Source organism: Ovis canadensis, chromosome 8, assembly GCF_042477335.2.
Source record: "Ovis canadensis isolate MfBH-ARS-UI-01 breed Bighorn chromosome 8, ARS-UI_OviCan_v2, whole genome shotgun sequence".
Classification (NCBI taxonomy): Eukaryota; Metazoa; Chordata; class Mammalia; order Artiodactyla; family Bovidae; genus Ovis; species Ovis canadensis.
The window spans coordinates 95,863,246-95,891,245 of record NC_091252.1 but is presented as its reverse complement, the minus strand read 5'-3'; the positions used below and the strand labels follow the sequence as shown (position 1 = coordinate 95,891,245).

General features: G+C 47.2%; 2 protein-coding genes across 2 annotated transcripts in view; one reads left to right on the top strand and one right to left on the bottom strand.

The window, feature by feature from the left end:
* Positions 1 to 18,139, top strand: part of PLG (plasminogen) — a 48,434-nt gene extending 30,295 nt beyond the window's left edge. Inside the window, exons 12-19 of the mRNA XM_069598865.1 lie at positions 959 to 1,107; positions 2,160 to 2,253; positions 6,741 to 6,858; positions 8,805 to 8,879; positions 9,431 to 9,571; positions 13,679 to 13,785; positions 16,506 to 16,651; positions 17,695 to 18,139. Of these exons, the coding sequence (XP_069454966.1) occupies positions 959 to 1,107; positions 2,160 to 2,253; positions 6,741 to 6,858; positions 8,805 to 8,879; positions 9,431 to 9,571; positions 13,679 to 13,785; positions 16,506 to 16,651; positions 17,695 to 17,856 (992 nt within the window). The 3' untranslated portion in view covers positions 17,857 to 18,139. The remainder of the gene's footprint in view (positions 1 to 958; positions 1,108 to 2,159; positions 2,254 to 6,740; positions 6,859 to 8,804; positions 8,880 to 9,430; positions 9,572 to 13,678; positions 13,786 to 16,505; positions 16,652 to 17,694) is intronic.
* Positions 18,140 to 18,718: 579 nt separating this feature from the next.
* Positions 18,719 to 28,000, bottom strand: part of SLC22A3 (solute carrier family 22 member 3) — a 99,487-nt gene continuing 90,205 nt past the window's right edge. The window contains exons 10-11 of the mRNA XM_069598867.1: positions 24,731 to 24,830; positions 18,719 to 20,287 (exon numbers count right to left, since the gene is read on the bottom strand). Coding sequence (XP_069454968.1) covers positions 20,227 to 20,287; positions 24,731 to 24,830 — 161 coding nt within the window. The 3' untranslated portion in view covers positions 18,719 to 20,226. The remainder of the gene's footprint in view (positions 20,288 to 24,730; positions 24,831 to 28,000) is intronic.

Below are 28,000 nucleotides of genomic sequence, written 5' to 3'. Positions count from 1 at the left end.
TTCCCTGCCCTGGCATGAAAGCTCAGTGGTCTCATGGCTTATCTGACCGCTTTTGGGTAATCCAAGATCGGACAGAAACAGTTAAAATGAGGGCTTGGTTTCAAGATGAGACCCCCTCTCCTTCCGGAGGTGGTCTTGACTCCTCTGAGATGCTGGAGAACCTTATTGGCTGCTCCTTACTGTCCCCCTGTATATCTGCTATATGTATAGGACCAGCTCATCTCTGCCCCCCCTTTCTTGGCGAGACTTTGGGCGCCATGCCCCAGCTGGGGATCCCTCCTGATGAGACCTCGCATGGACTCCGGTGGTCCTCTCACATGACGCCCCACGTGTGGTTGTGGGTAACTCACACAGCCTGGTCCTGGCATACACCAGCACAGCCCTGCTCCTTGGCCAAGGGGCCAGCTGGTCCAGCTTTTGCTGTCTGGATTTTCCAAGTGCCCATCAGAGCATTGTGCACTGGGTCCCCATGTGTAACACTTAACGAGGGCTCAAGCCTCATCCCCAAGGTACGAGGTGAGGGAGGAGTTTGGGGAAAGGACCTCTAGCTACTTCTTTATTACCTCTTTCATCCCAGAAGGTGGCAGAGCTCTGGCCAAAATAATATACTTTTATAAAATCCTTTTCCACCTGCACTCTTCGTCGAGAGTGAGTTGTTTAAGGATCATCTCACATTTCGTAGTGGCGTCTATGTTCCCTCTCAGTCTGTTATAAAACTGAGTATCTTAGTGTCCCAGCCAAAGTTCCCATTCTAACACCTGGACTTGTGATTCCTTCTGAGACAAGAGCATCTCTGGCGACTTGTTAAAAAAGTCGGCAGGGCTCACTGAAGCCTCCAGGGCTCCTGTGTTCCAAAGGACGTGACCACAGCCTGTCCTGAGAGACGCCGAGCGCTGCTGTTTGCTCCTTGTCGCTGGGTCAGTGTGGGACAGCTGACACCATTCCCTCTTCCCTCCAGACTGCATGCTCGGGATGGGCAAAGGCTACCGCGGCAAGAAGGCCACCACGGTGGCCGGCGTCCCCTGCCAGGAGTGGGCGGCCCAGGAGCCCCACCGACACGGAATCTTCACTCCAGAGACAAACCCACGGGCAGGGCTGGAGAAAAATGTAAGCCACTTTATTCGGACTCTGTGTTGCCTTTTTATGATCAGCCTTCGCAAACCGAATCGAACCTCTGCCCCAGAGAGGCTGCCTGACTGAGTGTTGGTGTGGGGTGGGGAGGGTTCGCCAGAGGGTTCACAGGCCCGAACCTGTGATCCCACCGCCTCAGCGTGGGGGGTACAGTTAGCACGGCCGGCCAACCCCCTAGCTTCTTATCTCTTTTGATTGCGACACTTCCTGCCTGCTTTTGTGTTTCTGGTGTTTGTTCTCTAGGTCCTTGTAATCAAAGACGACCTTCATGACACTGTAGTTGGATGTTCCTAGAAGAAAAATTGGATGGGCCATCAGGACTGTGTTAGGATTTCCCCTACACTCACAGTCTCTGAAGGGTTTCCTTTGGGGGGCAATCTTGCCATGGCTGACCCACGGAGGGTGCCCAGGCCAGGGGAATAAGAAGTTCCCCCTGGTGGCTCAGATGGTAAAGCATCTGCCTGCAATGCGGGAGACCTGGGTTCGATCCCTGGGTTGGGAAGATCTCCTGGAGAAGGAAATGGCAATCCACTCCAGTACTCTTGCCTGGAGAATCCCAGAGACGGAAGAGCCTGGTAGTCTACAGTCCATGGGGTCACAAAGAGTCGGACACGACTGAGCTACTTCACTTTCACTTTAAGCAACAGTGAACAAGTCATCGGGCAGAAGACTGGCCTGAATGAGGGTCTGTCCCACGTCCACAGTCCTCTCTTGCTGGGTGGCTCTGGGCCCCACAGACACAAGCTGCAGGGGAGGTGCCTTTATATAATCTCCACCCCAAGATCCCTCAGGGTCCACACCTCTTCTCCAAGCTCCTTTTGAACAAGGAGACGTGACCGATGGCATTCTATGAGTCAGAGGCTTCGTAAGCACCCTGAAATTGACTCTGCCCACTTCTCTGCCAAAGAAACATGACTTTTCATCTTCTAAGGACAGAAGTGAAATCGATGTCTGTGCCTTCTATCACCTTCTCTGCCATCCCCTGCCCCGGCATGCACCCTCCCCCAGACACTTGCCTCTTTTTCCAGTACTGCCGTAATCCTGACGGTGATGTCAACGGGCCCTGGTGCTACACCACGAACCCAAGGAAACTTTTTGACTACTGTGACATCCCTCAGTGTGGTAAGCTGCTGTCTCTTTTGGAAGGAAATGGCTTTTATATAAATGTGGTGTCACCTGGTCTCCGATCTGCAAGACACGAGTTTGGGCCGAGCACTTCTGGGCAGGAGAGGGTCCCCTCTCTCCCAGAGCCCTCTTTTCATCCTGGGCCTCTTGAATCAGTCCTACTCGTGGTCCCCATTTTTAGGCACTCCCTTCCTCCAATACTTTAAATAAAATACATAAAAAATCCTCCCCAAGAGCAAGTTCAGAGGTGATCTCTTTAGCCTCCAGGGGGTTCCACTGACCTCTCCGATGCCTGAAAAACAAATTCAGAGTCACCCAAATGGGAAACTCTCTCCTTCAGCAGCTGAGAAGTAAGAAAGAAAACAGACAGCAGGAAATAGCTAAACATATAGTGTCTATTGTAAACTTTTATACTGTCATCCTCGCAGAAGGTGATGGCACCCCACTCCAGTACTCTTGCCTGGAAAATCCCATGGATGGAGAAGCCTGGTAGGCTGCAGTCCATGGGGTCGCTAAGAGTCAGACACGACTGAGCGACTTCACTTTCACTTTTCACTTTCACGCATTGGAGAAGGAAATGGCAACCCACTCCAGTATACTTGCCTGGAGAATCCCAGGGATGGGGGAGCCTGGTGGGCTGCCATCTGTGGGGTCGCACAGAGTCGGACACGACTGAAGTGACTTAGCAGCAGCATACTGTCATCCTAAGAATTTAATGAACATGGCTCCTTACTAAGGCCCAACATTCCTCATCCTAAGATGACTATGCATTAGTTGTGCATATGCCAGACAGCGCGGAGAAAGCTTGCTCGAGTTCTTTCGTTATTTCTCAGACTTTTCTGGGGAGTGAGAAGCTTGGATCACAGAAAGGGAAGTTGACCTTTGTTCTGAAAAGTCTGGGCTACAAGTCCAGGGATAGGTCTGGAGAACACCACAAAGGGCTCTGATTCGGACCCCGTTTTACTCTCCGCTGACCCTCTGTCTTTGCAGAGGGATTCTGTCCTGATTCTTGATAATCAGCCTGGACTTCTTTGCACAGCTTGATGGCTTGTGCCTGTGCCTGCCACGTGGGGGGACAGGCTGGAGGGGAGAAGGTGTGGCTGCAAGGTCACTGAAGTCCACGTCCAGAGGTGGTTTGGGAGGCAGCTTGGGCAAGGGGTTGAGAGCACGGAGCGACCCTCAGGCTTTGCTTCGGGGCCGCTAGTGCCTAGAGCAGGGAAAGGAGGGCGAGGCCAGGGTGAAGAAAAGATTCTCCTTGGCCACAGTCACCGCGCTCCCTGGGCTGAGGGGGAGCATGCAGCGGACTGCTTCTCCACTGTGTATTTTCTCAGTTCTCCAGACTCTGCCTCAGCGGACCCCCTACCTGAGGGTCCCCAGTGGGGTTTGTGCCTCCCTTTCTGCTCCTCCCTCCCACCCTTCAGCTTTCTGGTACCCCCTCTGCCTCTTGGGGCACGGGCTCGCTGACTTGGACAGGGTGCCCATCTGGCTCAGTTGCCTATCACGCCATTCCTGCCCTGGCTCTACAGCTGTGCCAGGGAGTCATGCACCTCTGATGCCCACAGAAAGGGACCTACAGTAATAGCCCAGGGGCAGCCCTCGGCCACCAGCACACGCTACAGGCTTCTCGAGTGTCAGGAGGCTTGGGGATCCTTCTGCAGGAAATGGGTGTCAGCAAACAGACCACGTGCTCTGATCACATGGCCACATCATGATTAAGTTGGGGACCGCACACTGGGACAGTCCTTTCTCCATTCTTTCCTCTTTCATCCACCTCTAAGAACCTGGTTATTTTCCATCCTTGACTTGGGTGAGGGTACCAGAATTGTTCAGTTCAGTTCAGCTCAATCATGTCCGACTCCTTGCGACCCTATGGACTGCAGCACACCAAGCTTCCCTGTCCATCACCTACTCTCGGAGCTTACTCAAACATGCCCATCGAGTCGGTGATGCCATCCAACCATCTCATCCTCTGTCATCCCCATCTCATCCTGCCTCCTATCTTTCCCAGCATGAGTGTCTTTTCTGATGAGTCAGTTTTTCACATCAGGTGACCGAAGTATTGGAACTTCAGCTTCAGCATCAGTCCTTCCAATGAATATGCAGGGTTGATTTCCTTTAGGATTGACTGGTTTGATCTCCTTGCAGTCCAAGGAACTCTCAAGAGTCTTTTCCAACACCATAGTTCAAAAGCATCGATTGTAGAAGAGGCCATTTCTTTCTTTCTTTTTTTATATTTATTTATTTGTCTGCATCAGGTCTCAGTGGCAGGCATATAGGACCTAGTTCCCTGACCAGGGATCGAATCTGGGCTCCTGCATTGGGAGCGTGGAGTCTTAGACGCTGGACCACCCGGGGAAATTCCAGGAGGCCATTTCCAGAGGTCTGCACCTGGAGGTTCATCTTACGCCCCCTGAAGCATCTCTGGGGCCTCTGTTGAACCCTCCAATGTAACATCTTCCTACACACCCACCCATCAGAATGTAAAGATTACAAACCTCACCTATTAATATTTCCTTTTTCCTGGTGCTTAGAGCAATGCCTGGCACTGCATGTATATATTTGGACACATATTTGCTCAATGAGTAAATAAATAAATGAAATCTCAAATGACACCTCCTCCAGTATGACAGGTCAATGCTTAAAAGGGTGGCTCTCCCAAGTTAAGGGGACTTTTTGTGTGTATTTGTATGTTTTTTTTTTTGCTAATTTTATTTGATTTTTCAGAATGTGAAATCTCTTTGAGCTATGACTTTTTAAAAAGGTTATTTTCATATTTTTTTTCTTTTTTTAAAAAAGGATTTTTATTGCTCATTCCCTGGGAGATTTCCAAACTTTAGTTAAAATTTCCAAACTTTACATTGTAACTCACATGGAAAACATCTTTAAATGAAAAAGTACCATTGATTTAACTTTTTAGGCTACATATAAACTTCTTTAAGCAACTCACTTGAAAAATTTGTGTAAATATTCTGTGTTATTAAAACAAATGGCACCATGCAAACTGCATAGAATAGCATAAGGAAAACAATTTGAAATCAGAACTATATTCTATTCAGCCCAGTATTCTGCTTCTCAATTTTAGCAAGGGCTTGTGTGGGTTTTCTCTTTAATATCAACCTCAAAAATTGAAAGATGCCCATTTAAAATATAATTTTATTTATTTATATTCGTTTATTTTAAATTGCAAATTTTTGTTCGTTAACAACTCATTTCAGTTCCACCAGCACAAACAGTGCAAATAATAAGTATTGTAATTTAAAATAAATAGAACTTAAGTTTTATTTTGAATAGTGAGACCAGGGTGCCATAATATCTGTGGTTGTTCTTTCCTTAGTCCATTTCTGTAAGTCCATTCTGTGTAAGGCACAGTAGGAGAAATTAAGGTCAGTATTAAAAAGTAGGATTTGATTATATTGCATCTTAAAAAAAAAAACAAAACACTTCTATATATAGGTTCTCAGAATAGGCCAAGTCAGTTGGAAAGGTATTAGGAAAATTAAGGTTCCAGCTTCACCAGAGGATAAAAATCTCTTGGTTGATTAAGACTAAAACTTTTCTCCTTATAATATTTATTATTAACTATGACTTACGCTTCTATTTTTGAAGATCCTAAAGGTCTCCAGACAGTGGAGAAGCATTTTATGAATACCTATGTACCCCCTGACCTGTTTTAGACATTAGCGAGTGATACTAACCAGAGATGGAGCACTACCTCAATCTTCAGGAACCCTGCAGGCCAGGTGGAGACAGAAAGCAGGTGGGAGATGAATAGAGAGGCTCGTGAATGGAAGTCATCCCTGAGGTGCTGGGTTAGTCTTGGGAAGCTTCCTGGAAGAGTGGTCCTGAAACTGACCGAGAGAAAGCATTCAGTTCAGTTCAGTTCAGTCGCTCAGTCATGTCCGACTCTTTGCAACCCCATGAATCGCAGCATGCCAAGCCTCCCTGTCCATCGCCATTAGTTTAGCATAGTTATCCTTGCTAAACACATGCACACACACCCACACATACATGCACACACACAGATTCATAATTTAAAAATACCCTTATCGCCTTCCAATGGGGATGACAATTATGGTTTTCAGCAAACTTTCCATAGTTCTGATGATGGTGGTGGTTATGATGGGAGTAACGATACAGTCTCTAGATATATCACCTCAAGTCAGAATAACAGCTTGTGTCAGTCAAGCTCTTCTCCACAAAACTCTCATTCTAATGCCCAGCTCTTCCCAATTTATTTAATCACTTCCTTAAGAAAACAGTAAAATAGAAAAGCACTTATATTTTCTAGAAAGGAGATGGTTCTGTGTTGTCCACTACCACTTCTTGGAACTTAGAAAAAAAATATTCCAAGAGATGTTTATGAGTTCCCTGTTTAGTTTGAGTTTGGGGATGTGAAAAGTTCAGTGTGTCGACGAGTCATGACTTCATCATGAGTTGCTCTCTTTCACGTCTTCAAATGCAAATCTTCCCACGTTGTGCCACAGAGTCCTCATTCGACTGTGGAAAGCCCAAGGTGGAGCCGAAGAAATGCCCTGCAAGGGTTGTAGGTGGGTGTGTGGCCACACCACACTCCTGGCCCTGGCAAGTCAGCCTTCGAAGAAGGTAACACCATTTCCAGAAATGATTTATTCCATCCTTCTGGGTAAGCTCTGCAAAACCTTGGGGTTGACATATATACACATGTACATGTATATGTATATATGTAGATATACATGACATATACACACTACTGTGTATAAAGCAGATAACTAATGAGAACTATTGTACAGCTCAGGGAACTCTCTACTCCGTGCTCTGTGGTAACCTAAATGGCAAGGCAATCCAAACTGGAGGGGCTATCTGTATATGTATTGATAGATCTGTATATGTATATACATACGTGTATGTGTAACCGAGTCACTTTGCTGCATAGCAGAAACTAGCACAACACTGCAAAGGAACTATACTCCAATGAAAATTAAACAAACAGAAAACCTTTCTGCATTCAACTAAATCCACATACCGCCAGTATCTGGTTATACTCCATTTATCGTTATAAAATAGAATGTAATAAAATATTGGCTATGGCCCCTATGTTGTACAATATATCCTTGTGGCTTATTTTATAACTAATAATTTCTACCTCTTAATGCTCTACCCCTGTACGGCCCCTCCCCTCTCTCTCATCCCTTCTCCCCACTGGTAACCAAAAGTTCCTTCTCTGTATCTGTGAGTCTGCTTCTTTTTTCAAATGTTCTTTTCTATGTTATTTAATCTGAAAATGATTTGAAATTAGAATCTTTTTTTTTTTTTTTTTGATCTGGGTAGCTGTCATCAGAATTGTTAAATGTAGCAATTTACACTAAGTTCCAATACTGCTGGAAAAAAGATGCTCTGAGGGTTTATATAGATACCCACTGTGGCTTTGTAAAATGAAGAGAAAGGGATATTTTTAGAAATGAGACACCCCGTGGGGGAGGGTAAAGATAAAATTATCTATAATATTAAATCACAGATGCAGAGTCTTTTTCCCTTCCTTCCTTCAACAGTTTTGTGAACTACTGATTTTAATCAAAAGATGCTCACCCGTATCAAAAACACCCCTTCTTCAGTGGAGGGCAGCCATAACTGAGGCGTGATCATCCCCATCCTCCAGGACCCAGACGGTTCTGGTGATCTTTGACTGGTGGTCGCCTTTGGTCAGTCCCTTTTCCTGGGTGTCCCATTCAAAGCACACACGGAAAACGGGCTGATCCGCCTGTTGACGCTTCCTCGTCGCAAGGCTGCACCAGTGCGCATGCATCCAAACGCGGCGCTCTATGGTCTTTCTTCCGTTCGCTGGTGAGATGCTGTTCCGGTCCGTTTCCCCCTGTGGCTGCGTTGGCTGTTGTTTTCTTTGCCTTGTCACGTGGTAACTGCTTGCGATACCTGATCCTGCGATGCTGCTTTCCCTTATTTCCCAGTCCCTCTTTCCCAAGCTGCGCTGGGGTTTGTTTCCTGATTGATAGTTGCCTTGCTGGCTCGCATTCACTCGCATCTGTGTCTTTTCCATTATGAAGGTCTTCAGAGCGGCTTATGTAAGTTTTATGAGCAATGTCGCACCCCAGCAGTTCTACAACGTGAATGATTTAGAAGAGTTTCCCCCACCCCAAAGTGAACTTTCTCAAATAGCATGAGCAGATGCCCTGGAATCATGGGCCACTCAGGATCCCATTTGGCACCCTGAAGAATGACTGGTCAGGCCTTACACAGATCTCCAAAAGACACAGAAGAGGCCTCAGTGGGCTGCAGTCCAGGGCCAAAGGGCCTCCTGGTGGTGCCACGCCGCTTTGCTCCCCTGTGGACAGGCCTGGCCTGAGCCCCAGCCCCACCCCACCCGGCACCCTGGGTGGTGGGGTGACCTCCGGAGGACCCACTCACTGCAGGAAGCTCAAAACTGCTGCCGTCCTTGCCGCCACCTCATCCTTTGGGAACATTAATGACCTCCAAGCAGAGTGAGCACCACTTTTGGGCTTCTGTAGAATTAAATCATCAGATTTAACTAAAATCCTGGCACTTTTTCCTTCCAGATCGAGGGAGCACTTCTGCGGAGGAACTCTAATATCCCCAGAGTGGGTGCTGACTGCTGCCCACTGCCTGGACAGGTATGTGTTAGGGGACCCCAGACGCGAAGACTTCCTTGTCTTCAAGACTCCCTGCCTCCTTTTCTTCATCTTCTTCCGCCCCTCTCTCCTCCCTTGTCCCCTTCCCTTTCCTCCTTCCTTCCATGGCTGTGATGCTGGGGACGGGGGTGGGAGGCAGGGGGTGGATGTGAAGGCAGAATTGCCAGGGCCGCTGGGTGGGAGAGGAGGGGGTGTTTCTGGAGAGCAACGAAGAAGGCTGACCCAGTCTGGCAGGTCGAGGAGGACTGACAGCAAGACAGAGCCTTTTGCCACAAGGGGTGTTGGTCTCCCCAGGCTCCCCGACCCGGGGTCTGCCCTGTGCCAACCTCAGTGTTGGTTTCATTCTTCCTCTGTGGTCTGACAACCTTCCTTAACCGCCAGGTTCAGGAAGACCATGAAGTTGTTTCTTGCCATTCAGAGGCCTCCGATTGTTAGGTGGCTGAGCGGGGAGGAGACGCGGTGTTTATGGCTCCAAAGGGCATCCGGCGCAGGGCTGGCCCCTATTTTGCTGCTAATACGGATGTCTTCTCTAGCATTTTAGGGCCGTCATTCTACACAGTCATCTTGGGTGCACACTATGAGATGGCCCGGGAAGCGAGTGTCCAGGAAATACCAGTGTCCAGGCTGTTCCTGGAGCCCTCTCGGGCGGACATTGCCTTACTCAAGCTGAGCAGGTACCGGTTTGCCCACGACGTTCACCTTGTAAGCCCTGAGAACTTTTGCTCGTGGCTGGATTTACGAGCCGTGACAGTTATGTGGGGCTGGCACCAGCTAGGACCCCAAAGGCATCAGGCTTTGGGAAGAGCGTTGACCTTCAAGTGAGGAAACCTGGGCTCAGCCCTGCTCGCCTGCTACAGGGGCTGGGTGAGGATGGAGGTGGGCGGAGGGGAGTATGCAGGTGACAGCTGAGGGGTGTCCTTCCCATGGGGTCATGATGGAGGCCTCAGGACTCAGTTTCCTCACGTGGAAAGAGAGTGTGTTGAAACGTGAGGCACAGGTTATCCCTACAATTCTCTCACTTAAGAAGTTCCCCTGGGGCTTCCCTGCTGGCTCAGACGGTAAAGCCTCTGCCTGCAATGCGGGAGACCTGGGTTCAGTCCCTGGGTTGCGAAGATCCCCTGGAGAAGGAAATGGCACCCTACTCCAATACCCTTGCCTGGAAAATCCCATGGACGGAGGAGCCTGGTGGGCTACAGTCCACAGGGTCGCAAAGAGTCGGACACGACTGAACACCTTCACTTTCAATAAGTTCCCCAGTCAGCTAGTATACATTCATAATCAGAGAATCATTCAGTTATTCCAGGTTGACATTCTCTTTGCAACATAATAGTATGCTCGGGGGCATCAAATGTGATTATGTATGTCAAAGCACTTTTAACAAGAAAGGCAGTGCACATACACACTCACAATTCACAAGAGCACATTTCGTCTTCCTGTCTCTGGTTTTACGTTTCCTGTTGAATGAGTGTTTTTATTCAGTCTGACAAAATGATCCCCCCCCCTTTTTTTTTTCTCTCACTTAAAAGTTAGCGGTATTTGGAAACAGGTCTCAAGAGAGTGAGCTAAATAAAGAGCCAGCTATTTCGAGAACAGTCACAAGATGGATAGCCAAAATGGTGGGCTGATGGGTCCCAGGGACAGGGGGCAGTAGTGACCGTGAGGAGGACGGCCAGGCCAGTGTGCGGCCAGCGGTCAAGGGTCTGAGGGGGCTCTCTGGGTCCGGGCAGAAACACGTCATGCCTTTCCTGGGTCAGTCCACTGAGGAGTGACCCCCTCCTAGAAAGGGAAGACAGGGCCTTCTCAGCTTAGCCAGCTTCTTCTTTCTTCACTGTCCCCTGGGCCGTCAGGAGGCTCTGCTCCTCAAACACGTGATCTAGTAAACGTGGGGTTCTGGACGTGTTCTCTGATAGACTATGCCTGTGCTTCTGGGGACCCACCCTCAGGCCGCCCCCACACCCCAGGAGGCTCAGTCTTCAGCATTCCATGAGAGCAGTCTACACGTGAGTGTGGACCGCTCCTTGTGAGAGGCGGGGGCTCTTCTGGTGACCCCAAGAGGATGGTAGTGGTTCAGCTGCTCAGTCGTGTCCGACTCTTTGAAACCCCGTGGACTGTAGCCCGCCAGGCTCCTCTGTCCATGGGTTTTCCCAGGCAAGAACGCTGGAGTGGGTAGCCATTTCCCCTTCCAGGGGGTCTTCCCCACCCAGGGGTTGAACCTGCGTCTCCTGCAGTGGCAGCCAATTCTTTACCACTGAGCCGCCTGGGAGGCCCTGCTAAGATAGAATCAAGTCTACAGAATTAAAGTTCTGATGCTTGAGTCTTTGGAATTCTAAGGCATGAAAAAGTTTATTAAAAAAAAATTACTACTTTGTTTATGCAAGGTGATTACTTCCAATCCTCTTTCATTTGGTGTCTTGCATTGTATCGGATTCTTATAGCCATGGTGTTGTGACATTTATGGGTGAGGAAACTGAGGACCCCAAAAATGGGACAGCTTGCTCCTGGTGACACAAGGCACTTGCTATTTTTAAAGCCCTGTATTTCAGCTGGATGGTGCACTGCTGGGGTCCAGCCCCGGTGGATACAGGGTGATTCGAAGGTGGGGATGGTGTTGGCGTCCTTGGAAAAATACACATTTAATTACAGATATATAGAGATTAGAAACGGATAGTGTAGTAGGAAAATTAGTGGAGAAAAAGAGGCTGAATAACTTGGTTTACGTGGAATAGCACCCATGCTCCAGATGGGAATTCAGCCAGAAAAACGGGGAGCAAGAAAGAAATGACATGGGGGAATCAGTCTTTCCGGAAACTGATCTGATTTCTTTATTTTTGGGTTTGCTTATATACCTTTTGTTACACATAGGGATGAATACAGAGTCACGCGGGGGTCAGTAGTCCTGACCTTTATCAAAATCAGGTGCTTCACATAAATGTATAAAAAAAAGGTCTTGGGGATATTACATCATCTTCTGGCCATGAGACCTGCTGACATTTTATGATCCTTTCTTTCTGATAACCAAAAACTTATTTTTTCCAAGGGTGTTTTTTCTTAAACCAGGCATCACCCTCCAAATAAAGTTACGTTCCTATAGGGTGAGGGTGTAGTGAGTTACAATCAAGAAAGGAATTTATTTAATCCAAGGCTAACATGATTAATCTTAAAGGTTAATGCTTATTTCTCCTATATGCTTAAAGGTTACTACTTATTTCTCCTATATGCTAGTTATATTCATTATAAGGGCAGGGAACATGGAGATTTAGCAGCAAACATCAGCCCAACAAATGAAAATCCTTTCACCAATGCTCCCCTTAAGATCTATTTAGTCTTAAGATAGTGATAAAGTTACATTTTTACATAGCAAGGACACAGTGATTTATAACAAAGTACAGTGATCTATTACAAAAGAGAAAATTCATTAACTCAAAAAGTCTAGTATTGCTAACATCAAACTACTATATTTCCCTTTCTATATTCCAAATACATTGATTAATATATTCTCAGGTGCCTAAGGATATGGAGGCCTGGCGGTGGTCATTGACTCAACAATGAGAAAAGCCCTATGCTAATTAAGACTTTCAAAATACTCCAAAACTCTCTGTGCTGTTTATGGTTGAGAGGTAGTAAACAGTCATGTGCTTAGTGGCAGGAGTATGGATAATCCTGTCACACAAGCTAGTCTGTCAGCAGAGAGGTTTGACCTAAGACACCCATGTCGCACCCAGGGCAGGGAATTGGCAGCAATTATTGGCACAACAAATGAAAAACCCTTCACCGTTATAATTCCTAACCAACCCATTATACTAATAATTTCTAACACCCCGAAAGAATTTGCCTTTAGTAAGTCTAAAACATCTCGTGCCTCTCAGGTTGGGAGGCTGTAAACAATCACATGTGGCCGGACGAACCTATACAGGTGGGCTAGATAACCTTCAGAGGAGTCCGTAAGCTGAAACACTCTTGTCACGCCCAGGAATTTTTATTGCCTTGGAGCTGCACGTTTACTCCTTCTCCGAGAGAAACGGTTATGGGGGAGAGCCCCCCGTAAAGTCAGAGGTGTAGGTGAGAGCATAAAACAGACTCTGGTTTTGGGGTAGATGCTCAGGAACAGGGGGTTTCCTGAGGCTTGATCATGCCTTAGCATATGCCAAGCCTCCTTCCTCATGACCTTTGCCATGGGCGAAGTTCCTCACGCTGGCCCCCGGCAGTGCACCTACTGATTGAAGCCCTATTAACTTGTTGTAAAAGTGTGCATGATATAAAGTTCCCATAGTGCCAGAATAGACAAGAAAAGTCCTTGTCATCTCTGCTCCCACCTCTGGTTTCTTGTCCACAACTGGTGCCTTTTAAATAAAACGTTCCATTTGTTTAACTCATAAGATACTATAGGCAAATGTGAGGGTGAACAGTTGTTTTCAGCTGGTCAGTGAAGCAAGGAAATACCAGCTTGGAGGGCTCTGGGGCTGAGGCAGGTGGCATCCTATTGTAGGTAACCAACCAGTGACTTCCCAGGTGGCTCAGATGGTAAAGAATCTGCCTGCAATGCAGGAGACCTGGATTCGATACCTGGGTCAGGAAGATCCCCTGGAGAAGGAAATGGCAACCCACTCCAGTATTCTTGCCTGGAGCATCCCATGGACAGAGGAGCCTGGCGGGCTACAGTCCATGGGGTTGTGAAGAGTCAGACATGACTGAACAACCAACACTTTTACATTTTCATCCAGTGAATGGCAGAAGCCTCCCAGCCCAGCAGTCAAATGCAACTTTTGATGTTTCCCTTTCAGCCCTGCCGTCATCACGGATGAGGTAATCCCAGCTTGTCTGCCATCCCCGAATTACGTGGTCGCAGACAAGACAGTATGTTACATCACTGGCTGGGGAGAAACCCAAGGTAAGATAAATTTCATGACTCACATGTTGAACTGCTTCTGACCTGCAGCCTACGTGAGAAAATGGGCATGTGTGCCAATTTTTACCGGTGAATGAGGTCCACTCCCTTCCTGACTGTCTGGGCACCTGCCTGGTCTCCATAATTGGTCAACTGTGGACACGGACGAGGGGAGGGTTAGTGTTTCCTTGAGACTCTCAGCCCATAAATCCAATGCTAATACCTTCTCCTCAGCTAAGTAGGGTTTTGACACAGCTGCAGATTAAGGGTGTTAGATTATTTACGTGAGCTTAACCACATGGAGTTCTTAAACATAGTGAGTCAACAACAAAATGATAGTTCAACCCGTCTCCCCAAATACCCACACAGTCTCTGTCTGTGTGGAGAGGCTGTTGGGGGCAGGCAGACTGACAGCTGGGGGCAGAAAGAAAGGTCCCGGTTCTAGGAAGGCTTTTGGCCTTGGTGGACGGGGTGAGGGCCAAGAGGGGATGTTCCTGCAAAATCCTGGATCAGCACTCGAACTATAATTTGGGGATCCCGGCTTCCCTTTGCAGTTTGTCCTGCATTATACTATAAAACAAATTATTGTTATATCCTTCAGAATTGGCCCTAGGAACATTAAGAGGATGTCTTAGGTCTCTGCCTCATTTTTTGGAAGTGCTGGTGGAGGACATCAGAGTGGAAGTCAGGAGCCCTGGAACATAATTCTGCCTCTGCCACTGGCTAGGGAGAAGGGACCAGTCACCTTACTTCTTGGTACCATTTGGCATCTAAACCCTCATCTGTAAAATCCGTGTTTTCAAACGATGTTCTACATGTTAGCCTCCGTTTTCTCATTTGTATAAGGTCATTGTGCGGATAAAGGTAACATATATGAAGAGCTCAGTGCTTTGCAGATGGGATTTTAGCAGCTCCTGTGCTTCTTGCCCAACCACAACCACCATCACCATCTCACATTATCACTGTTGTTATCGCTGCTGTCGCCATGGACACCACCTTCACCATCAGCATCACGGTCAACCCCCAACCCTCCCCGTCACCCTCACAGCCACCGCCATCAGGAGACAGCTAACACATGTGCAGCTGAGCCCTTAGGTCACCCTTAGTCTCATAGCCTCAGGCTCTCAGCCATGCCATCTCTACTGTGGCCACAGGATGGCAGCACCTCTGCACATTTCTGGTCAATTAGAGAATTTGTCCCTCGCATCAGAAAGCAGATGTCAGAGCAGGACACTTTTAAACTAATTTTCAGCAAACGTTTTTTGAGAAGGCTTCACCATCCACAGATCTACTCAATTCAAACAATACATCCTGTGGTCAGGACCTTCCTCCCCTGCTGTAACCAGCACTGGGACTCGCCCCTCTTTGTCAAACAGTGGTCCTCTTAGGAGCTCCTGTCAACTCCAGTGTGAGTTTTCTGAACGCAAGACAATTTTCCGAGTTTGTTCAAAGTCTTTGGAGAGATAGTACCTTATTTCTTGGCTGTTTCATGCTGGCAAAGCAAAGACTTTGTAAAACTCGTGAAAGCTGGGCTTGCAAAGTCGGAAAACTGGTTTCTTTGTGAAAACACTGAGACATACCTGGGTGTGTCCATCTGGAGAAACATCATTTCTTCTTGTGATTGTGCAAGGGTTCTACTTCAACCTGCCAAAGTAAAACAGTAGTTTTTCTTACGCACAAAAAGGAAATACAGTGGGGAAGACAAGTGCATGGAAGCCTCCCTAACTGGAAAAGGAAAGTAAATTTTACTTTTTAAACTATTTTGACGAGTACAATTCAGAGGCATTTAATATATTCACACTGTTGAACAACCATCACTGCTATTTACAGAAATCTTCAGTTCAGTTCAGTTCAATCAGTTGCTCAGTCATGTCTGACTCTTTGCGACCCCATGAATCGCAGCACGCCAGGCCTCCCTGTCCATCACCAACTCCCAGAGTTTACTCAAACTCATGTCCATCGAGTCAGTGATACCATCCAACCATCTCATCCTCTGCTGTCCCATTCTCCTCCTGCCATCAATCTTTCCCAGCATCAGGGTCTTTTCAAATGAGTCAGTTCTTCGCAGCAGGTGGCCAAAGGATTGGCGCTTAAGCTTCAGCATCTGTCCTTCCAATGAATATTCGGGACTGATTTCCTTTAGGATGGACCGGTTGGATCTCCTTGGAGTCCAAGGGACAGAAATCTTGTTTCAGCCCCAAAGGAAATCCCAAGTCCATTAGGTAGTCACTCCCCACTCAAATATTAATTATCAAGATGAATTATAAAATACTCACTCTAAAGATGATTCAAGTCCTTGCTATGTAATGTTGTGTGAAAAAAATGTGCAATATGATGTAAGGTACAAGAAACATGAAAATCCTGGAGGAGAATATATAAATGCATATGGTGGTGCCAGTATTTCTCAGTCTGGCATATATTAAAAATAAATTTCTCTGTAGTTTGGAAAAAGAAGCAGAAGATACCCACATAAACAAACCTCAAAAATCCCACAAAGAAGCCCAGATTAACTAGGTCATCGGAACATGAAACCTTATGTAATATTTATACGTTCAAGGGTCAAAAAAAAAAAAGAATTCCAGGAGTTTTGGGAACTGACTCCTTGTCTTATGCAACCTCATGTATAAACCAGAGACCTGTCCTTCTTGCTCTGCTGTTCGGGAAGTTCCCGTGTGGACAGGGTTCGGATCCAGTAACGCTTGCTTTCCTCTTTCTCAACGCAGGCACTTTCGGTGTGGGCCGCCTGAAGGAAGCGCGGCTGCCGGTGATTGAGAACAAGGTGTGTAATCGCTACGAGTATCTCAATGGGAGGGTCAAGTCCACGGAGCTGTGCGCTGGCGATCTGGCTGGAGGAACCGACAGCTGCCAGGTAAGAAAAGGCGAGAGAGATCAGCGCGTGTCTTGCGGCGGCCTCCCTCAGCCCCTTGGATGTTTCAGCCCCAAAGCAGCAAATTCGAGCAGGATTTGTCAGTCGGAGGCCACCGTCTAAACCTTGCCCAGAAACCTTTAACGCATGTCTCTGATGATTGACTCAGATCATCAAGGGTGATTTCTCGGCCCTCGAGTTCCAGGCTGGTTGTAAGGGCGTAGCCACATCGTGGTCATGGCCCCCCACCCTTCTGGGAGGATGCTGGCGGGTAGGACCTTTGCAGGAGGGAAGGGAGATCGGTATAAGACAAAGGCCCCCTGCACCCTCTTTACAATTGTTCTTGGGGTTACCCTCCCTAAAAGAACCCCCCCCCAAATTTGAAGGGATGAGTACAGTTCTCAGAAAGGATTTCCCACCCCCCAGAAGCACTAAATGGTGTGGTTTTGTTGAATAGACTTTGCTAAGTAGTGAAGCATAGCAGATGTTCGAATAATATGTTAGTAAGGAAGGTGAAAGTCACTCAGTCGTGTCCGACTCTGCTACCCTGTGGACTACATAGTCCATGAAGTCTCCTGGCCAGAATACTGGAGTGGGTAGCCTTTCCCTTCTCCAAGGGATCTTCCCAACCCAGGGATTGAACCCAGGTCTGCTGCATTGCAGGCAGATTCTTTACCAGCTGAGCCACAGGGGAAGCCTGTTAGTAAGGAAAGTGAAGTGAAGTCACTCAGTCGTGTCTGACTCTTTGTGACCTCGTGGACTGTAGCCTACCAGGCTCCTCCATCCGTGGGATTCTTCAGGCAAGGGTACTGGAGTGGGTTGCCATTTCCTTCTCCAGGGAATCTTCCCGACCCAGGGACCGAACCCAGGTCTCCCGCATTGCAGGCAGACGCTTTATCCTCTGAGCCACCAAGGAAGCCTCTGGTTAGTAAGGAAAAGAATGTTCAAATACTGGGGAAACGTACCTTTAGGTAATGGAAGGATGATATCCCATAATGAAAGGAGGGATGCTTAGTCCTCTTACCGCTTCCCTTCGCTCTGTACAGGGTGACAGCGGCGGGCCTCTGGTCTGCTTTGAGAAGGACAAATACATTCTGCAAGGAGTCACTTCTTGGGGTCTTGGCTGTGCACGCCCCAATAAGCCTGGTGTGTATGTTCGTGTTTCTACCTATGTTCCTTGGATTGAAGAAACTATGAGAAGGTATTAATTAGATGGGAGACAGTGACGCACCAACGGTTCTAGAAGCTGGAACGTGGGTAGGGAATTTAGCATACTCAGAAATAATTGACAGTAATCCAACCAAGAAAGACACTGTCCTTAGCTGCCATCTTCTGCCAAACCTCAACATTTTTTTGTGTGTGATGTTGTGAATAACATGTTCCATGTTATTGGAACACAGTCCATGACTGTGGACTGCTGGATTCTATAATAACAAGGCAATACAGCTATGACATTTGTTGAAAATAAACTTGGTACTTCGTTTGATTTAACTCCGATCTTCTTTCTTTTCATGTTCTCCGTCCATCCTACCAATTGTAAGTAATATAGCTCTTACAGACCTGAAAGGTTCTGTTCTTCCTCATAAGGAATAGAGTACCAAGAAGCCTGTAAGATCAATAGAGAAATCCTAGTAAGTCACCTGTATATTCACCCTGACAATGAAGGATGCCTTGACATATATCTTTAATGTCTTTATTTTTGGCACTGGGATGAATGTGTTCAAAGCTGCAATGTGGGGAATCATGAGAACAAATTCTACCTTGGGAATAAAATCTGTTACTGACAGCTTGGCTCAAGCCTGGCACAGAAGACCCTGGGCAGAGAGTTGGAAACCAGGCAATGGAAATGTCATAACTCCAGACCAGCGAAGAGTCTGAATGTTATTTTGGCCACAGATGGGTCTAGGAATGGTGCCAAGAGCCTGGAAAGGAGCAGCGAACACGTATTGAAGGTGGACCGCCTAATTTCCATCAGTGATTGGCTGCCTGGATACATGGTATACTCTGTCACACGGGAAGCGTGTTTTACAGCGACACATGTTCAGAAAGAAGAGAACAGATGAAAACTGATTGTTCTTGACAATTTATGCATACTTTTTATTGTTATCAGAATTCAAATGTCAACTCAAAATACAATTCCAAGGTGATAATACAAGGAACAACAGTCATCTCGTAGCAAAGAGATGGAAAGGAAGCAAAAACACCAGTGTGTATGAACAGAGGGTGAATGTAGGTAGCATCATGTCCTTAGAGAATGGTGTTTATTTCACTGAGAAACAGAACACTCACGTTCAATGCTGATGCGCTTTAAGGCTTAAAAGCTTGTTTTACAATCAGCACATACACCGCACATGTGGTCACATGTTCATATAGAAAACTTTCTTCCTCACTGGCAAAATTACGCTTTGGCTCCACTTTTACCGGCCCACCCAAAATAACTCATGAAACAATTTTTGCATGAGATACATACTGATTCTGAAAATATAACAAATATAACACATAAAGCAGAACATCATAAAGACAGCATTTTTTGTGTTTAAACTCCACATATTGAATGTCTCAGAAACAAGAAAGATCAAGTTGCTTTTTAGTACTTCTAAAATCATCTGTAAGACTTCTGCTAATTCTTCTAAACATGGCTAGAACTGACCTTTCTTTTACACTGAAATGTAAGCTTCTCCCCAAGACAGGTTAAAATTGTCAAGATGAATGAAATCTGCCCATAGTTTTCACTCTTGACCGTGGGCACCATCATAGAACCGAACTTATATATAAGACAAGTATCCCTTTATGATTAAAATCGTTAAGACCCATGAAATCACAGTCCATGGGTTTCATCAGTAAAAAACTGAATAGGTGGCTCTCAGTGTCTACTAAAGGAGAACCAAGATTATCCTGACTCATCTCTCAGGACCAAATCTGATTTTATAAACCATACAGCCGAATCCTCAGCTTGCACAGATTTGTTCTTCTGGAACGAGACCTGAACGTGGCTGCAAACCCAGATGCTCCAGGAGCTTATGGAGCTCCAGGTGCTAAGAGAGAAAGGCTCAGAGTCATATGACCTGAGGTCCTTGATTCAGCTTGTTTAACAGGCTTCCCAAATCTTCTTCCACCCTGGAATCTTCAGAACATTTAGTTCAGAGCCTCAGTTTTTGCATCAGATTTGATGAGCCCATTTCTGTACACTTTGCCCAGATCCTTGGTTTGCACACCCTGCCTTCTTGATGGAGCCGTCATGAGAACGAAGTGGGGCTTTTCTTGTCTCGCTGTGACTCAGTGGGTCAGAGACTTTGCCCCAACGTGAGAAAAGGACCTCAGGAGAAGCTGTGCACGCAATGGGCTCTTGGCTCTCCCAGCCACATGTTACATGTTCCCAGAAACTTTGATAGCACAATATGTCCTGATTCATCCAACATTATATAAAAATACTCTGGATAGTTTGACTGTCTTTATAAAGTATTAAAAACACTTGAAGCTGCAGCACTGAGATGGATGCACACATCTCTGCAAGGCACATCAGTTCCTCGGCGGGGACCAGCCTGAATAGCTTCTTCCTTGCATCTTTGGCAGGAGCCTCAAAGGTGAGAGCTTGAAACCTGGGGTTTCTTTTTCCTGCCACACCTACAGGAATGTGGACTAACAAAACAAAGGAGAAAAGAGAACTCAATGAAAGATTATACAACTAGTGATGAGGAAGTCTTTATTACTATTCAATATCATAGTTGGTTTTGATCGAATACACTCAAGCATAACTGCTCATAAAAACCTGCCTTGAAAGGAACAATGAACTATTTCCAACCTCATTTTTTACCTGCTCTCAGACCCTAGGCAGGAGTTAATTAGCATATATAAATTCTTTATGACTTTCTACCCTGTAACAGATGGTTTGGAAATGAGCTGCTGAAGTGAACAAAAGAAAGGAGAAATTAAAAAATGATGAAGTGCTGTTTTAGAGGGGAAAATGATAACAAGTTTCAGTAACTGGGGCTAAGTAGTTTTCTTTTTCCCCCCACAAGTAACTACCTAATGCAATCAGTGTGCTTAACTTATAGAACTGTAGATCAGACTTGGATTAGGTGTTTTTCCAAGGGTAGGGACTAGGCGTAATCAACTTACCCAATTTTTATCATGACACACAAACACAGTAAATTAGAAATTCATGTAAGTTGAATTTTTGTTGGGCTAATTCTTCCTGTTTATATATCGGTTGAATATTAATTTTCCCTGCACACCATCCAGATGGCCTTCTCATCTCCAAAGCTCCACCTCTTCAAATTGTTTAATTCTATTTTTAACATGATTGAATGGACAGAAGTGTGTGTGTGTGTGTGTGTGTGTGTGTGTGTGTGCACGCGCATGCGTTCAGTCATGTCCGACTCTTTGCAGCCCCATTGACTGTAGCCCACCAGACTCTTCTGTCCATGGATTTCCCAGGCAAGAATACTGGAGTGGGTTGTCATTTCCTACTCCAGGGGATCTTCCCAACCCAGGGATCAAACTTGAGTCTCTTTATGTCTCCTGCACTGGCAGGAGGGTTCTTGATCACTAGTGCCACCTCAAATGACCCCCCTCTCCCTCCACGCTATTCCTGATGCGTTTGAAAATCTGACCTCTGACTGGTTTGAGGATCAAGAACGGGTATGCCACTCTCACTGTGGAAATGAGTGGCAGTAAGTGGAGTCGAGTCAAAAGGAAGAATGCAGTCCCTCTGGTTGGAGTGTTGGCACAGAGGGCCTCCACCACGAGGATGGTCGGTGTGCAGAAAAGGACTCCGCAGCACTGAGACGCGGATGTCTTAAAACTCCAACGGCATGTCACAGGCTTGTGCGTCCAACAGTCAGCGCTGAACTCTTCCTTACATTCAACCCTGTGATCCTGGCTGGGACGCCCTCCTGGGTGGCCCAGCCCTGAAGAGACCCTTTAGGGCCTGAGAAGTGACCTTTAAAGTCTGGATGTCTTATTCGAAGATGATCCTGTTCCCTTTCTCACCATTTCACCTGCTTCACCTAGCCTCCAACATTCTCCTCTCCTTCCGGCTTCTAGCATGACTGCAATTGGAGGGAGAGGATTGGATAACCGCCACACTGATCTGGCCCCAGTACCCTGACACAGACCAGATAATTGTCTGTGATGCCACAGCCAGCAGAACATTTATCCTTTCTGGATAAAGCAAGACCTTCCCATGGTGTAATTCTCAAAAGGCCAGTTTTATTAATAATACCGTTTATACATTTCTTAATTTTGGTTTATAAACTGGCAGGATCTTAAAGAAAATCTCCCACATCACCTCAACCTTCAAGTTGTATTAGTAGTACTGTTACTTGCTCAGTCATGTCCGACTCTTTGTGACCCATGGATTGTAGCCCACCAGCCTCCTCTTGTCCATAGAATTCTCCAGGCAAGAATACTGGAGTGGGTAGCCATTCCCTTCTCCAGGGGATCTTCCTGACCTAAGGATCGAATCTGGGTCTCCCGCATTGCAGGCAGATTCTTTACCATCTGAGTCATCACGGAAGCCCCAAGTAGCATTATTTTAGGGTAAAACCTAGGTAGAGCTTTGGTTGAGGCTAAGCCATTAGCTATCAGTTAACTTACAAACAAGCATAAGCATCTGATTGAGTTACTTCATGGGACAAATGTCTACCTGTCCTCTGATTGGCTGGTCCTCTTAGAAGTCAGCTGGTGTGTTGATTTCAGTACACTGCTAAGGTTTTCTTAGGAAAGTTCTGAGATGATTCGTCAATGTGATTCTTCAGAATAGCATCAGGAAATAGGACAATGAAATCAATGTATGTGTTTTAAAGTCTGGTTGAAATACTTGCAAGACACTTAGCAATGGTTGCCTATCTCCAGAGAGGGCGATGCTGCTGCTAAGTCACATCAGTTGTGTCCGACTCTGTGCGACCCCATAGATGGCAGCCTACCAGGCTCCCTCGTCCCTGGGATTCTCCAGGCAAGAACACTGGAGTGGGTTGCCATTTCCTTCTCCAATGCATGAAAGTGAAGTCGCTCAGTCGTGTCTGACTCTTTGAGGCCCCATAGACGGCAGCCCACCAGGCTCCCCTGTCCCTGGGATTCTCCAGGCAAGAACACTGGAGTGGGTTGCCATTTCCTTCTCCAGTGCATGAAAGTGAAGTCGCTCAGTTGTGTCCAACTCTTTGAGACCCCATGGACTGCAGCCCACCAGGCTCCTCTGTCCATGGGATTCTCCAGGCAAGAGTACTGGAGTGGGTTGCCATTGTCTTCTCCTGAGAGGGCGATGGTACCTCGTTAAAGAGGATATGAAGAGAGAAATCTCCAAGCCTACCAGGAGATTCTTGTTATGAAGCTACTCATAATCAAGGAGGATAGAGCCTAAGATAATGAAACTACCCCAGGGCTTCCCTGGTGGCTCAGTGGTAAAGGATCCACTTGCCAGGGCAAAAGACATGGGTTTGAGCCCTGGTCTGGAAAGATCCCATCTGCCTCAGAGCATCTGAGCCCATCCACGCACCGCCACTACTGACGCCCGAGTCCTACAGACTGTGCTCTGCAACAAGAGAAGCCCCTGCAAGGGGAAGCCAGCACACCGCAGCTAGACAGCAGCCCCCACGCGCCACAATTAGAGAAGGGCCCACGCAGCAGCGAAGACCCCGCACAGCAGAAATAAGCAGCAAACAACAGTCACGCCTGTTCACTAGGCAATGCCAACCCCAGTTCTAGCACATAGACCTTGTCAAGTCTTTCTGAGCATAAAAAAGTGAGGACAAGAACTTCTATTGCACACCACCACTTTGAGTATGAAATGACATATGTAAAACCATTGATCACTTACACAGGATCCTAAAAGTTGTCAGTTTCTAATCTCTACCCAATCTGCCAAGTGACGAAGAAAACTGCCATGAGGTTACGAACATCTCCATCTTCTCATAAATATATCTGATAAAATTTAGAGATCTATATCCTTAATTTCCAGGTTATTGTTTAGAAGAAGACTGATCTTTTATTTTTCAAATTAGCTGTTAAATTATTTGTTTAAGTTCACAAATAAGGACTTCCCTGGTGGCCCAGTGGTTAGGACTCCGAGATTCCAATGCTAGGGGCGTGGGTTCAATCCCTGGTCAAGGAACTAAGATCCCACATGCCAAAAAAAATTTTTTTTTCAAATAAAATAAAATTCACAAATGATACAAGACCATTTGTCATAATTTTAAAAATTGAATGATGCAGAAGTCTATGGGGTATAAATTAAGTGTTCTCTCTTCTGCACCCCTTTTCCCAACACATTTCTACCCCAGAGGGTATATTGGATCATTTTAGGTCTTTCCCTATACATTTCCATTTTTCATAATCTCTCTTATTTTTATTATGAAAAATTGCAGAGAAAATTAGAATGTATGTAATGTGATTTTTTAAATATAAAATACATTTTATGTTTAAACATTGGTTGGATATTAACTTTCTCTGCACACTATTTAGACACCCTCCCCCCTAAACTCAATCTCTTTCTCCTTCTCCTATTTTCTTTCTGCTATCATCTATCTATCTATCGTCACCTGACTATCATTTATTTTCCCATCTAGCTAGCTATAGAGAGGGATAACTCTTGGTTTTATTTTTTAATAAATACTATAACACATTGTTCAGCGACTTTTCACTTTGTAATCCGCCTTGAAATGTCTATAATCTTGAAATATATATCCTCCATGTCTTTGATATATCTGTATTTCTGCTATTTAAGTATCTGTGTAGCAGTCCATTTTATGGATATATTATCATTGTCACCACCGCCCACAGATGCACATTTGAATTATTTCTGTTTCGTCCAGTCATCAGTCCTTTTCCTTTAGATTCCGAGTTTTCACACCTTATTTGGAAATACTTCTCTCTTCATAACCACATTTAAAAAATAAAACATGTTCATTTCCAGATTTGTTTCATGTTAACCTTTTAAATCTGCTTTGAATTTTTTGCTTAAGATGCAAGACAGGGATTTAATATTGTATCCCTTCCCCCACATTCAGTGTTCTCAGCCCCGTCCTCTCCCAGTGGGCTTGAAATGCTGCTTTCAGTTAGGGTGTGCTGAATTTTGTATCGTACCTGCTGAGCTTTTCTACGTCATCCACTGTTTCTGGCAAGGCGATGCCCTTGGTTTCAGGCAGGAGCATCACAAGGGCACCGCAGATGGATGCCAGGGTACCTGTGGGACAGGGAAACAGCGTTACGGTCCCCAGATGGCACAGCCGCCCGCATCGCCCCCTGCGCCCTCTGGAAGCCGCTGTGCTCACCACCCTAACTCCCCCCCACCCCCGCCCGCCCCCGCAGCAGTGCTCCAGACAGGTCACCCTGCCTGGCTCCCCAGCGATCCTCTGTCACAATCTCACAGTTCCTCAGCATCCTCAGACCCTTGACACCCCCACTGCCCCTGCACTTTTGACGTCTATCCATATACTCACTCATCTCACAATTATTTACCTGGGACCTACTAAGTGCTGAACACTCTGAGAAGCGCCCGCCTCCTACTTCAGGCGGGAAACAGAGGCCACTCCAGAGGAGTCCCTCAGCATTCTTTGGCTGCCCCCGTCCCTGCCCTCCTCCCATAGCGTGACCCGGCAAGGCTGGTCCCCACGTCTGCCCAAGAGCAGCTCTTGGAGTCTATTGGGCTCGCTGTAGGGGTTCATCCTCTCTCTCCAGCAGCTTTACCCTACTGGTGACGCCTTGAAAGGTATTCAAATCTCTTCTCTCTACAGAGCCTTCTTGCAACCTCACAGGATCCTCTACCTACCACCCTCCTTTCTGTCTTAGAACCGAAATCCTTGAAACACCATCCTTTCTTGCTTTCTGTGAAAGTTGCTCGGTCGTGTCCAATTCTTTGCGACCCCGTGGACTATCCAGCCAGGCCAGAATACTGAGTGGGTAGCCTTTCTCTTCTCCAGGGGATCGTCCCAACCCAGGGATCGAACCCAGGTCTCCCACATTGCAGGCGGATTCTTTACCAGCTGAGCCACAAGGAAAGCCCAAGAATACTGGAGTGGGGAGCCCATCCCTTCTCCAGCGGACCTTCCCAACCCAGGAATCGAACTGGGGTCTCCTGCATTGCAGGCAGATTCTTTACCAACTGAGCGATCAGGGACATATCTTCATATTCTAGTGCTGTGCCGGTAAATACCTAACAACTGGTTCTCCAGAAAACAAAGCCCTGATTTTCAGCGTTTGCCTCATTTCCACGGTGTAAATACGCCCGTTGTGGATGTGCGTCATTCATACCGGCAACGCAGCCTTGCGGGTGAGGCTCTGGGGAGATGGGCAGCAGTATCTCCACATGGACTCCAGTGGACACACCAGCCTCAAGGTCAGACACAGCAAAGCTCAATGAATCAGGAACTGAGCAGATGTATTTATTACCTCTGTGTCTCATCTCGTATACTGAATTTTTAATGATAACTGTTAGTCATTCAGTCACATTCAGTCATTCAGTCACTTTGGTGACCCCATGGACTGTAGCCCGCCAAGCTCTTCCATCCATGGGATTCTCCGGGCAAGAACACTGGAGTGGGTTGCCATTTCCTTCTCCATGGGATCTCTCCGATTCAGGGACTGAACCTGGGTCTCCTGCATTGCAGGCAGATTCTTTACTATCTGAGCCACCGGGGTGGCTCCAAGATTCTTGAAAACTTGCCAGCTGACCTTGGTGGGCCAGAGTCACATCCCACTCCCATCTGCTCGAGTCTGGGCTCTTCTCCTCAGTGTTTCGCTGGCCTGGTTCCCGCCAGATGACCAGGGACCGCCACCACCAGGCCCAGCAGCCCTGCTTCTGGCCCCTGCTGCCCAGCCTCATGGCAGCTCTGGCAGCTGGTGGCCTCACCTGCCACCCCCCTGACATCCCCGCCCCTCGAGCTCCTGGTCTCCCCACTGCTTCCCTCGCGTCCCCTGCCTGGCGCCTCTCACTCTGCTGACGCTGGACACTTGTGGCTCCTCGGGGCTCCGTCTTGGGCCCGTTCTTTCCTCTCTGCTCTGTTTGCTATGTGTGGGGGGTTCAGTCACTCCCATGGTTTCAGGGGTTATCTTCATCCAGGTGGCTTCCAAACCTTCATCTTGAGGCCACTTTACTCCTGACTCAGCTTGTCAAACCTACTGCCTCCTCACCATTTCAGCCTGGATTTCTTAGAGGCACCTCATCCTACAAGCAGCCCAGATAGAATCCCTGCACGTCCTCCCACAGACAGGCTTCTGTAATGTGCTAAACCCTCCTATGGCTCCCCCAGTCAGCAGCGTCACGGCCCCTCTCCCTGCTCGCTCTGGTCTCTCACCCAGTCAGCCCTCCCCTCTTGGCCAGTTCAACCTCCAGTGTATTTCTTCAGACCAATCCACTCCTCAACACCTTCGTGCCATCACCTCAGACCCAGTCCTGACCTGATTACAGCAACATTCTTTTAATTGTCTCCCTACTAGCTCCGTCCCCTCTAAGTCCTTAGCATATCTGCCATCAGAGTGAAGTTTCTAAAAGGCAGACCTGACCCTGCCAACCCCAGCTTAAAACTCCACACGGCTTCCCACTGCTGTTTGGATACAGAGCAGACCCTTTGCACGTCTGGTGGTCGGGCCCCAGCTGGTCTCCCCAGCCTTGTCTCTCTTCAGGCCTTGCCTCACACAGGGCACTCTGTGGAAAAGGTCGCCATTTCCTCCTCTGGGGGATCTTCCCAACTCAGGGATTGAACCTGGGTCTCCTGCATTGCAGGCCAGTTCTTCACCTTCTGAGTCACCTGGGAGGCCCCAACTTCCTCTTACTGTAGGTCTTTCCATTGCCTGGAGCACCAGCCTGCACCTCTCACGTGAATAACCTCTCCTCACCTTCCCATCTCAACAGAGACCTCATTGCTCCCTGCCTCTCTCTCCTCTTGACCCCATGGGATGGGTTAGCGATCCTGTGATGTGCTCTCATGCACCCTTCTTTCTTTTCATATTTGTTTATTTATTTACTGGCCATGCCAGGGGTCTTAGTTGTGGCGTGTGGGGTCTAGTTCCCTGACCAGGGATTGACCCCCAGAATTGGAAGAACAGTCTTAGCCACTGGACCACCAAGGAAGGCCAAAAGGGAAAGTCGCTTAGTCGTGTCCGACTCTGCGATCCTGCCAGGCTCCTCTGTTCATGGAATTTTCCAGGCAAGAGTACTGGAGTGGGTTGCCACTTCCTACTCCAAGGGAAGTCCAAAGGCACCCTTCTTTATCACCCGCTCTTGTGAGTGGCGGTTTGGAAAGGCAGCTCCCTCTGCAAAGCAAGGGCCTGCCCCACAGTACCAGCGCCCAGCTCAGCCAGCCCGCCTCGCGGCCAGTCCCCCATCTTGAGGGACTGGGCTCTTAGACGGCTCTG